Source organism: Cetorhinus maximus, chromosome 13, assembly GCF_964194155.1.
Source record: "Cetorhinus maximus chromosome 13, sCetMax3.hap1.1, whole genome shotgun sequence".
NCBI classification, from domain to species: domain Eukaryota; kingdom Metazoa; phylum Chordata; class Chondrichthyes; order Lamniformes; family Cetorhinidae; genus Cetorhinus; species Cetorhinus maximus.
Window position 1 is genome coordinate 113,575,498 of NC_135891.1, and position 13,259 is coordinate 113,588,756.

At 49.5% G+C, this 13,259-nt stretch overlaps 1 protein-coding gene across 1 annotated transcript in view; it reads right to left on the minus strand.

The window, feature by feature from the left end:
* Positions 1-13,259, minus strand: part of LOC144688967 (CUGBP Elav-like family member 4) — a 433,573-nt gene that overhangs the window by 195,488 nt on the left and 224,826 nt on the right. Inside the window, exon 3 of the mRNA XM_078556039.1 lies at positions 5,654-5,702. Coding sequence (XP_078412165.1) covers positions 5,654-5,702 — 49 coding nt within the window. The remainder of the gene's footprint in view (positions 1-5,653; positions 5,703-13,259) is intronic.

Genomic DNA, 13,259 nt, shown 5'->3' on the forward strand with positions numbered 1-13,259 from the left:
GCAGGTTCGAGGGGCTGAATGGCCTATGCCAGCTCCTAATTTATATGTTTGTATGTTCCTGTGTCAATTCTTTGGAAGAGCTACCCATTTCATTTCAACTCCCCTGCTCTTTCCTCATAGCCTTGTAACTTTTCCCCTTCAAATATCTATCCAATTTCTTCTGAAAGTTACAATTGACTCTGCTACCACCCTATCAGGCAATGCATTCTAGATCACAACGCACTGTAAAAAAAATCTTTCCTCATGTCATCTCTGGTCCTTTTGCCGATCAACTTAAATCCGTGACCTCTGGTAACCAACCCTTCTGCCTCTGGCATTCAAAAGCCTCTATCGCCCCCTTCATCTTCTCTGCTCCCAGGAGAATAAACCCAGCGTCTCCAGTTTCATCACTCAGGCATTTTTAATGATACCATGCAGCTCCCTGAAATTTTTTCTGTAGCTTTATGCGGCACTGCCAACTCTCCTCGTCCCGAAGGGAATGCTGAAGGATGATCCAAGTGGAAATCTCGGGCAGCAGCGGAGTAGAACTGAAGAAATCAGGTACGGCTGCTTCAGCACCTGGACGCTCTGTTGGGATTCTGCAGCAGAATCCAGCGTGGGCAACACGGCTTCCGTATTCTCCGTAAATCGTACCTTATAGCACCACTCACCATCCCCAGCTCAAAGTAGGCTTGAGACTCCCTCCTAGGCCCCTGCCTTTGCTCTACGTCTGCCTGTTAGGAAGTGGGTGTGTGTTTATATGTGTGTGTGTGTGTGTATGTGTGTGTACGTGTGTGCGTGTTTGTGTGTACGTGTGTGTGTATGTGTGCGTGTTTGTGTATGCGTGCGTGTGTGTGTACGTGTGTGTGTATGTGTGTGTACGTGTATGTGTGTGTATGTGTGCGTGTGTGTACGTGTGTGCGTGTGTGTGTGCATGTGTGTGCGTTTGTGTGTGTGCGTGTGTGTATGTGTACGTGTGTGTATGTGTGTGTGTACGTGTGTGTACATGTGTACGTGTGTGTGTACGTGTGTGTGTACGTGTGTGTGCGTGTGTGTGTATGTGTGTGTGTGTACGTGTGTGTGTGTGTACGTGTGTGTGTGTGGGGGGGGGGGAGGGGCGGGGGGTGGTGAGGGGTGGAGGTTGAGTGTTGGGGTGGGGAAACAAAAGCATTCATAATGCCATCCAAAATGGAATCAGCAACTAGCAGATTACAAGTACTGTAATGAAGAGAACTTATATCAACAATTCATTTCTTTAGTATCCCAAGGATCACCAGTAATCGGGAAAATCCTACACTGAACATTAGTAGTAAAGGAGGTGACTGAAAGCCTAGTGGAACATACAGGCCCTGATTTTAACTCCAGGTGGGTTTTGGGAAGATATCGAGGAACATTGGAAACTCACACGCTGCCCTAGAATTAGAGAGCTTGGCTATTTTAACTCCTGGACAATCATACAAATACATACACAAATTTCTCTTGCGGGACAATTAACCATTAAGAATTGAGCTCACTTTGTGAAGGAACTGGATCCCCAAGCTGGAGTCAATGCTAGTAGACCTGAATGAGCATACATCCCATGTTCTCAACACTCTCCCTCTCTCTCAATGTTCTTCACAACACAATGCTCTGCCCAAAACAAAGTCCAGTGAGATAACTCAAGCCACAGCAAGGGACAACACAAAAGTAACTATTCACTATCAACAGTGTAGACTCAGGAATTTTGGGAGCCTGGGGGTGAGACTGGTTTATGCCAGCAAAGGGAAACGGACTTGTGACGAACTGGCAGCCTGTTACACATCGCGCCAGGTTTTATTTCCCATTGACTTGGAAAACGCTGCCAAGGTTTTTAATTTCAAACCAAGTCAAAGCGACAGTGAGGCGAGGGCGGGACTTTTCAGGAGGCAGGGTTTCCCGCCCCCTCACCAAAGAGTCAGTGGGGAACACATCCCCGTCGATCATAGCAACCTTGCAGCCATTTAATGCTCCGAGGAGGGTTAGTTGGTGGAGAAGGGTCTACCCCAGCACGCCACATACCACCCCCCCACCCTCACTCGGGCAGAAATCCCATCTCAGAGGGCTCTCAGTCAATCTGATTGTATCCTTGGCTTTATTAATAGGGGCATAGAGTACAAGAGCAGGGAGGTTATGCTGAATTTATATAAGACACTCGTTAGACCTCAGCTGGAGAATTGTGTACAGTTGTGGGCACCTGTATGGAAGGATGTGAACACACTGGAGAAGAGGTTTACAAGAATGGTTCCAGGGAAGAGAAGCTTCAGCTATGAGGATAGATCGGAAAGGTTGGGACTGTTTTCCTTGGAGAGAAGAAGGCTGAGAGGAGATTTGATAGAGATGTTCAAAATCATGAGGCGGCTGGACAGAGTGGATAGGGAGAAGCTGTTCCCACTCAAAAAAGGATCAAGAACGAGAGGGCACAGATTTAAAGTGATTTGCAAAAGAAGCAAGTGTGACATAAGAAAGAACTTTTTCACACAATGAGTGGTTTGGGTCTGGAATGCACTGCCAGGAAGTGTGATGGAGGCAGGTTCAATCGAAGCATTCAAGAGGGCATTAGATGATTATTTGAATAGAAACAATGTGCAGGGGTACAGGAAAAAGGCAAGGCAATGTTACTAGGTCATAATGCTCATTTGGAGAGCCAGTGCAGACACGATGGGCTGAATAGCCTCCTTCTGTGCCATGAAAATACTGTGATTCTGTGCTTGGACAGCAGCTCTGTAGTCCCAGCAGCTGCAGTACCCAGGACTGGCACTGCACGCAGTCCCCAGAGTCTAAGTCCCAGAGTTCAGGGCCAGGTAGGTGTGGGGGGCGTTGGGGGTGAGGCATCATGGCAAGGAGGGTCGGAGAGGCCTGGGGGCGGTGTGGGGGGGGACGGATGGGTGGGGAGAGGGCATGGGGTGTTGTTTTTGAGGCCAGCGGGAGAGACAGCATCTGATATGGAAAGGGGGGCCCCTAAGGAAGGTGCCCCCTCCCTTCCCACTTGAGGGCTGAATGGGGTGACCTGCCAAGCGTCTCCCCACCCTTGAACTCCTCCCACTAGCCTCAGAACTGAGGCTGGATGGGAAGCAACCCTTAAGTGGCCAATAATTGGGTTGCTTCCCACCCAGCCTCAATTCTGAAGCCAATAATGGGCCACTTAAGGGCCTCACTATGGCAAGGACAAGGGGGGGCCGCTCTAGGTGTCTGCCATAATGCCCCCCACCCCTCACTCCCACAGCCACTCCCCCCCCCCCCAGTAAAACTGCAGACAGAGGGCGGCAGGAAAGCCACCCAGGGAAGTTCATGAGCCCCCAACCTGCCAAAGCCTGTAAAATTCTGCCATAGTAATTTTGCTCTGTGAACTGCAGTGAAAGGAACATCGAGTGCAGTTAAAAAAAAATCAGTTGCCAATTCACCATGAGCCTGTTTCATTCCGCTGATGTCAACTAATTTCACTCCCCTGGAGTTTTGAGATTGTAACCTTATCACATTATGGGAAGGATGTGAACACATTGGAGAGAGTGCAGAAGAGGTTTACAAGAATGGTTCCAGGGATGAGAAACTTCAGTTATGAAGATAGATGGGAGACTGTTGAGACTGTTCTCCTTGGAGAGAAAAAGGCTAAGAGGAGATTTGATTTTTGTGAGATTTTACATGTCTCTAGAAAAGGTTAAATCCACAAAAGCTGCCATGATAGTCTCCGTCAACAAATTTTGCACAGAGAAGTTCAAACATTTCCATTGTCGATTTTCAGATCAATATATCATTTGAAATAAGGCACACATATTGCTCAATGTGTCTTAACGATGTTATTGTGCGTTTAATAAGGTCATGACATCCACTGTAGGAGTAAGCATTATAAAGTCACCCACAAAATGCCCGCACCCATCCTTAGAAAACCCATTATCAAAATGTTAAAAAAAAGTTGCTAAAGGGGCCATGACCTCTGATAAAGCCTCCCGCAAGACACTGCCAAACAGACATAGGAATGACATAAATAGCTATGTAATACCAGTGATGAAGTCTGTCCTTACAATTATTTTAAAACATCAGCCTCTTCTTCCCTTGCTTTGTGTCTGGGTCCAGTTCTTCCCACCCTCTGGCATGAGCTTACGTCATGAGTGTGGTCAAGCTATTTTACCATAGAGGAACTACCAAGTCAAGCACAATCTGATTGTTAACCCTGTTGTAATATGCCTTAAAGCGATGGCATGCTGCTATACATTAAAGTCATATGCACACTGTGGGTTCATTTATTAAGAATAGGCATGTGTGAGCATGGACAGAAAGTTTGAAGACATCAGAGCTGCAGAGGGCTGTGTCTGCTGTGTTCTGCTCCAGGCCAATGTGAAACTGAGGCTGGATCACATGACACACTTCCCTTAAAGTGATGACATGCTGCTATCCCTTAAAGGCATATTGCAACAAACCCCACCTCCATAGTCGAGCACTTTTTCAGCTGGGGTCCCTACACAGCAAGCAGGACTCTGAACCACTTCCCCTTCTCAAGCCCAGTTGCAGTGAGGCCAGTTGTAGCATCCCTACTGCCATCCCCAGCACAGGTCAGCAGCCTTAGCACGGACCTATGATTAAAGCTTCTGTGTCCCTGTATGCCTAAGATATGCACTAGGACTGTGGAAAGAGGATCAATAGTAACTTTCAAAAGGGAATTGGGTTGTACTTGAAAAAGATAAAATTGCATTGCTATGGGGAAACAGTGAGTGGGCGGGGGGTGGCGTTGGGGGAGAGGGGGTTGTGAATAATTGGAAAACTCTTTCAAAGAGCCAGCATAGACACAATGGACCAAATGGCCTCCTTCTGTGCTATGTGGGTCTGTGATAGTTTTTGCTGACTGAACCTATAATTTGCATTGATATTTTACTTTTAGTACAGAAAAGCATCCCAAAACACACTTAGAAATCTTAAGTTTAATTAAAAACGATTATTAAATATGAGTATCATATGACAAAAGAGTCAAACTCCAGCAGATAATATGATGGCACACCATTATGTCACTTCTCGTCCAAGATTTCCAAAAATAATGCATCTCAGTCAGGTATTCACTTCATAAACCAAAAGACATTTTTTTCTCTTCTGTGGCTTAGTGGGTAAATGCACTTCCTGCTGTAGTATTGAACCATGCACAACAGGAAGGTCTCACGATGGATATATTCAACGCTGATCTAACTGACCTCCATTAGCCCAAACCTATGAGCATTATAATTGGTCTCACTCCGACAGCCCTTTGTTTTAGGTGGGAAAATATCCCAGAGTCCTTGTTCCTGATTGCTCTCCGGCGACTTTATGCGGCAAAGGGGTGGAAGTCTGCTAAGGGCAAGGGGCAGGGCAGTGGCAGTGGGCAGGGTTGCTCACCTCTGACACCCCCTTAAGGCCAGGGAGACTGGGTAATCGGATGAGCCACTAATGGTGCCTCTGCGGTCTCAAAAGCCAACAAGAGACAGCACCTCTGGACGACGGTTTGGGGGGGAGGGAGGGGGCGCATGGGGGAAGTGAGCTGGGGCAACTGGAAGATAAGATAGTGCAAACATTTAAATCCACACCCAACCCAATCCATTAACTTTACTTCAGTCATTGTCTAATTAGAATATTAAGGATGACCCAGCGACTGATATTCCCCCCCACCCCTCAATAAAATATCAGTGACAACTACCTCCACGACTCTCACTGTCAGCAGGCTTCACCTGAATGGGTCGATTCATCTAGAAGATAAAAAAAAAGAGGAATTGGAGATTAGAATTTCTATTGAAAGTAGCATCTTTAGCGTGTTATAAATCACAATGTCACTTCAAGGCACCAGCTACACATTTCAAGTCATTGACAACATCTTACTTTGCAAAAAGAAAAAAATTAAATCAACAGTCCTTGCTGCACTGTTACATTCAAGACATTACCAATCCCACTGGGGAAGAAAAGAAAGAGATTTGTATTGAGTTAATAAATATTTTCTTCAAGGCGTATTATCTGGGGCCTTCTAATCAGCTTCATTCTTAGAATAGTGATTGATTGGCACAATTGCTGAATGTCTCAGCAGCCAGTCACATCCCTCCAGTCCAGGTCTACCATCTCCCGAGACTTGGGGCGGGCAAATCTGGCTTACCTGTTGCTTTGTGTTAGACATGAAGCCAGGCGGAATTTCCATATCCCCTTGGAGCTCAGAGGCATGACTCCACAGATATTGATGGGAGGGGTACTGAGCCACTCAGGCCACAGACGTCCAGGGCTCATTCCATGATCATGTTCCCTGTTTCGGAGAAGTGGACCGGCGATCTTCCTATTTAGGGCGGAGATCCAACAAAGGGGGACTTCCATCAGTGCCTTCATGTCAGCCCACATCCCAGTGCTTATTAAGTGTGCACATTGGGATTCTGCTGGGATGCCCACTGTCAAGAGGGAGACTTTCAGTACAAAGCAGGAGAATCTTGGCTGTGCCACTTCAGGCCTCAGAGGTGGAGTTGCCAACCCTCCCAGGATGGCCAGGAGCCTGCTGGACTCGGCATCAATCTCCCAGTGGCCAAAGAAAGCAAGGAGATTTGAACACAATGTTTTAAAGAAATCAGTCCCATAATTCATCACCAGCAACCACCAAGAAGGGGAAGAACCCACAACTCCCATCGTGAGGCATTGCCACGCGGTGACATCGCATACGCGCAGCACCGCCCAATCAAATTCAAACCTTGAACCAATGAAAAGACAGGGAGACTCCATTTGCTGGGATTTTAGTGGACTGAGATAGGATTGGTGGGGTTTGAATTTCATTGAGGGATCAGGAGCGAGCAGCGAGTGTTAGTCTGAGTGAGATGGGCACGAGTGGGGGCTTGGATTACTTCATTTCATTAAAAACACAGATGGAGAGAGAAAAAAAATGTTCTCTTCAGTTTTAGCAGCGTTTAATGTCCCTGTTTGAAACCAAGGCGTTGAATCTTGTATCCAGTCCCTGAAGAGTGAGTAAAGCTTTCTTTTCCTCTGAACTTTAATCATTATTCAACCTTGTTGCACATTTGTCCTATTTGCCAAATTAAAGTTGGTTTGTTTTCCTCTCTCACACTTCCTTAGAACCTGCCAGGTTTCCATGACATCACTTCCACCAACGTCTCCCAGAATATGAGTTGGCAACCCTACTCAGAGGAGCCTCAGGCCTTCAACAGGTTAGTGTTGGGGCTACTGAGAGGAAAACAGATAGAGAGGGGCCCACTACAAATCTCTTACGCTCCATTCCAGAGCTGCTTCTACTGCTTCCCAGGAACTTTCTTTTTATTTCTTCATGGGAGGTGAGCATTGCAGACAAAGCTAACATTTGTTGCCCATTCCTAATTCCCCTTGAGTAGGTGGTGGTGAGCCGCCTTCTTGAACCATTGCATTCCATGTGGTGTAGGTACACCCACAGGCCTGTAAGGAAGGGAGTTCCAGGTTTTCCCAGAAGAAAATCCTGATCTGGATAGTGAGGCAGCAACCCAACTTCATTTCCCTGCTGTTTCTGTCGTGGTCCTGCCCCAGTTTTGTGGAGAAAAGTTCCATTCCCCTCCCCACCCATTGCAGTATCAAACACTCCCAGATAGGCTACTGCAGTCAGATAGAGTAAGGACCCTCTATTCTTCCCCAGTAATGTGGCTCAGTTCCAGACCCAGAGGAATGACACTGGCTGCAACAGTGTGACATTTCTCCATTTCCCACACCAGTCACCCTGTCTGTGGTCCTTCTGTGCGAGATTTCCTGTTAGAAGAAGCTTTGCGATGTCTGACCTAGCTACCAAGTGGATTCAGAGTGACCAATCTGATTCCACATTGGACCCAGGAGGATCAGTAACCAGAGGACATGGATTTGAGGCAATTGGCAAAAGAACCATAAGCAGCTTGAGCAAACTTTTTTTTACACTGCGTTGTTGTGATCTGGAATGCGCTGACTGAAAGGGTAGTGCAAGCAGGTTTAATAGAAATTTTCAACAGAGAAATGGATAAAAATTTGAAGGAAAGAAATACAGGGCAATGGGACAAGAGCAGGGGAGTGGGTCTAATTGGATAGCTCTACGTAAGAGTAGACACAGGCATGATGAGCCAAATAGCCTCCTGCTGTGCGCCAATCTATGATTCTATGGGCAGAATTTCCCCCCATCTGGGGGGAGGTTCAGGAGCGGGCGCGTGCAGGCACACCTCCGATTGGGGGCGCACCGCCATTTTACGTGGGCGGGCCAATTAAGGCCCGTCCAGCGTGAAGCCCGCCAGGAAGCGCGATGCACTCCCTGAGCGAGCGGGGGGGGGGGGGATTCCCTAAGCTGAGGGTGCTCTCTTTCGCGCATGCGCCTGCAAGAGCGCACTCATCTCCCTGAGGCTAAGTGCTGCCTCAGGGAGATCGGCGCCAATTTAAAAATGTTAAAAGTAGAAAAATAAAATTTCCCTGACATGTCCCCTCATGAGACACTGTCACATGAGGTGGGACATGTCCATCACTTTTAGTTAAACCTTTATTAAATTTTTAAAAACCTACATGAAACCTCATCCCGCCTGTGAAACTCGCCAGGGCTCCCGGCCTGCCCGCCAACCTTAAGGTTGGATGGGCAGATCCTTTAACTATTGCAATTGGTTTTTCAATGGCCTCAATAGGCCGTTGACAGGTTGGCGGGCGCACAGCTGATTTGGCTGCGTCCCCGCCGACCTGAAAATTGAAATAACGCGGGGTGATGTCGGGAGTTCCGCCTGACGTCATCTCGCGTCATTTTACACATCGGCAAGCAGGCCCTGCCCCCCCTCACGCCGACCGGGAAATTCTGGCCTATGAGTCTTTCATCCCATTGGTCTAAACTAGATTTGAGCTCAGGTCCCATGTGTATAAAATCAGTGACTAACCCATTACATCATCTAACTCTCAAGTAATTTTTTGCTGAGCAGAGGAGTTTGTGGCTTAGTAAGCATATATCCTTGGTAAAAACAACTTCGCTCTGACAAGTGCCAGTCTTGGCTCACTGATGGGATGCTTGCTTATAGATCATGGGTTCAAATCTCACTTGAGGGCTAGAGCACATAACCCAGGCCAACATTTCAATGGAATAGTGATGGAGTACTGCAGGTACTGCGGAGGTGGTATCTATTGAGTGAGGTGTTAAATTGAAGCTCCCCTCTGCTTTCTTAGATGAATGAAAAGACCCCAGGTAGAATTGTCAGCCACTGCTGGCAATGGGCATCATGGCAGACAATTCATGGAGGGATGGCCAAAAATCGGTTCCAAGTCATCGCGAAACCAGTTAACCATCGTCTGCTCCGCCCATCAATGATGGGCCATTTGCATCTCATTTTTGGCCGTCCCTCCATATTCTACTCCCCTTCCAATGTCGGGAACGTAATTTCAATGCATTTGCATCTCATCATCTTGCCTGCCCGCTGTAATCATCCCCCATGTCGAATTTACCTCCCACATCGGCGTGACTTCAGAACGACTTGATTCACTACAATGTTTAAAAGGCGTGCACCTGGCGAGCTGAACTTCCAGGGGAACTCGGAGGTGAGTGCACACTAACGTTGCGCAGCGCTCATGAGGGTCGCCCGTACGAGTTCAAGGAAGAGGCGAGACGCACCCAGGCGAGGGCACAGGCAAGTCGCTCTTTCCCGGCTGGCTGCCAGTGTGGTACCAGGGACAGGACTGCGCCATAGTTGGGGCGAGCGAGCGGGGGCGTTGGGGGGGGGGTGCAAGGCAGCACGGTAGTGCGCAAGCACATGCGGGGTTGGGGGAGGGAAGCGGCCACGCATTATGGAAACCTTGTGTAAAGTGACCATTCTTCTGCAGCTGAGACAGTTCAGACACAGCCACAATGACACAGGCTTCGATTCAGGCCTCCAGCCTCTCTGCCCACTCAAGCAAAGCAGAAACATGAAAGTGCCACCAAATGCTCTTAAACTTTTCACCCCTCGGGCGCAGACTGCAAATTAATAAGCGTTTCAGGGATCTTGGATCCCTGATGTCTTCCAGGATCCACAGAGGCTCCTTGGGGACAAAGGACCCGCAGGGGACGTAGCTGCTGATGCCTGTCCGGTGGCCTCCGGCTGCAGAAGAGAGAAGATATAATGAGGCTCATGCTGCAACTCGCACTTTGGTGGAGCAGACCATCGGGATGCTGAAAATGAGGTTCCGGTGCCTGGACCGGTCTGCTGGAACCCTGAAATACAGCCCACAGAGGGCGACGCGCATCGTCATCACCTCCTGCGCCCTTCACAACCTGGCGCTGCAACAGGGAGAGGAGCTGGAGGAGCCACATGTCTCCTCCAGTGAGGGGGACATTGATGGAGATGAGGGTGAAGCAGGCCTCGAAGGCATGGGCGATGGTGATGAGGTCATAAAGTTGTCCAGACAAGGCAGGCCTGCTGGGGAGGCCTTCATAGCTGCTAGATTCATGAAGGATAATGATGACAAGCAGTGAGGGCACTCCATAGGTCCTCACATTTCATATGTGAATGTCTGACTCCAGTCTGGCTGATGGCAGCTCGCTTGTGCTCTGTGAACAGGGTCATATCATGGAGATGCAGCGGGGAAACTTTAAATTCTCCTGATCCCATGGCGTTCTTCGTGAGCTGAACCCTATAGGACCACATTGTCACCGGACACAGATGCTGATAAGCTGGGCGGGGCCAGCTGCACCTCAAAGGTGCTGAGAGCACACAGAGAGAATGATAGAACTCTGTGCTGCCGGCCCAGGACATTCTGGCAGCAATAATAAGCCCCATCGAGGTGCAGGCATGACTGATGTGACCACTGACTGCGAAGGCACAACATCAGTGTGCTGAGACAGTTACACAAAGCACAAGGAAGAGGCCCTGGACTGAGACACCTGCCTTTATCTTGTGCAGCAACCAAGCTTTCACTTCAGAGTGACACGAACACTGCTCATCATAACAAGGAGCCATAGACAGGGTGACATCATTGGGAATTTATTTACAATAGTCAGCATTATGTACAAGTGATTAACGCCCATGCCCACGTGGTGAAACTACATCTTCTTAACTTTCCTAACCCTGCCACTGCGTCATGTTCCTCCCCCGATATCAACAGCGGAGGTTGATGCAGCCTGCTGACTGCTTCGCCCTGTCTGTGATGACCTTGGGGGGGGGCGTCCTCTTGAGGGCCGCTTTCGGGGTCCTGGTGTGTGGCAGTGGCACCCTCCTCGGCCTGTGGAGCTGGAGCTGCTGAGGTTATATATAGAGGGGATTCGGATGGGCCGGACACTCCCGGGGTCACTTGGATGGATGGCTCCAGTGTGTGCACCTGCTGATCCTCCTACCTGTGGGTGCCTGAGGGCCCCTGGCTGACTTCTTGAGTAGAAGGGGAAGCTGGAGTGAGATTGAGCTGTCCCACACCCCTCTCACATTGATACTGTTGGAGGCCAACTATGGCGCTAGCGATGGAGTTCAATCCACACAGCAGCGTAGGACCGATGTCCTGGACCAAGGTCTCCATGGCAGCCGCCATCTTACCAGTGTTGACCTCGGTGCTTTGGTATGCCGGCGCTATCACCTCAGACTGAAGGTGAATGGACTCCTCCATCGTGCCTTGCAATCTGAGGAGTGCAGCAGACATCCCTTCCTGATGTTCCCAAGCTTGCCTTTGCAGCTCCAGCAACTGTGACATGATCAAGTCCAGAAGCTCATCATTTGACTCAGACTCAGCTGATTTCTGGCCTCCAGAAGTCCTACGAGTGCCGGAAACCTGGGAAATCCCTGCCTTCGCCTGCTGTGGATCAGACAGTGCAGTGTGCACACCAGATTGTGACCCTGAGGCTACTCTAGAACTAGGTCCCACTGAGGTGTGTGCCTCTGCACTACTGGAGGGTGTGTGAGCTGTACGGGTCTTCAATTAGGGTGTCATTAGATTCTTTTTCCAAGGTGTCTTTGGGGTTTGAGTCAAGGATCTGGCTTGTGGACCCCCTCAGCTGCTTCCCCGATGTGCCTGCAAAATCAAGGAGAGATAATTAGTGCATGGCAGGGGACTGCAGAACAGGGGAACTCACTCACAGACAGGTTGTCTGACAGATGTTGCACTGCTGGATCCTCACTTAGTTGTGCACCGCTGACCTCACCGTCAGCACAGCAACGGTCCAGATCATCAGGGGCCAGCCGGATGGCTCTAGTCTCAAAGTCTGTGAGGACCTTGATGTCAGGCATTCCTCCACCAGTCTGCGACCTCTCCCTCTTGTTATGTGCCAGCTTGTCCTGCATGAAGACAAATGGAGAGAGTGTAAGCAGGTCGCCTGCCAGGCCAGATGCTAAGGATGCCTGGCATGTGTGGGTGGTGAGTGGTGCCATGGATAGGACGAGGACATAATCCATAGGGCAGATGAAGGTGAGAGAGTAAATGGTGATGTCCCTTGAACTGGCAGTGAGTGAGATCCCTGTGGATGTGTGATGGGCTTGTGAGTACATATGTTGAGAGTGATGAGAAGAGTGACAGAGTGGAGGAGATCATTAAACCTCTTTCAGCACCGGGTGGCTGTCCTCTTCTGCAGGGCGTTGGCGCTGACCACTGCCTCCCATGATGGATTGTTGACCTTGCTTGCTGGCCTTCGTCCAGAGTGGGGGGAAGAGGGCTTCAAGGTGGGCCTCCACAGCATCCAGCAGGTGCCCCAGAGAGGTGTCACTAAATTTGGGGGCTGCCACCTTCTTTGCTTTCAGAGCCATCTGTCGCCTGGAGCAGTCCTGGTCTGAAAACACGAAGTGGGCTGTGCTCTGGTATGCTTTAAATATGGCACCCGGAGCAAGGAAGCGCTGAGGTCATGGCGTGGTGAGGAAATCCGAGCAGGCCCACCAGTGATCCGGCGCGTTCCCTGTGAATGCATAATTAATGAGGCGGGACGCGCCAGGATTGGAACGATATGGCGCGAAAAGCCACCATTGCGGCCAGCGGGTAAAACATCTTTTTTCCCCACCCGCTACCGCACTTTGTGCAAATCTGGGGTGATTCTGCACGCACCCCCTCCACACCCAATCCCGTCATTACAATATTTGAAGAGCTGCACTGGCTAACGTTAATGTGCCAAACCAAGGAAACTGAGTCCTCAACATATTGCGACTTGTGGGACATGAGCGTCACCTGTAGCTCAGTCGGTAATAGTCTCACCTGAGTCAGAGGTTGAGGGTTGCAGTCCCATTCCAGGGGCAGGATTTTTTACCTTGTCGGGCGGGCCCAGGAGCGATCGCAAAGCCGACGGCCGCCCTTGATCAGGCCCCGACCCCGATTTCATGCCAGTTAGCGGTCAGTCAGTGTGAATCGTGCGCTGC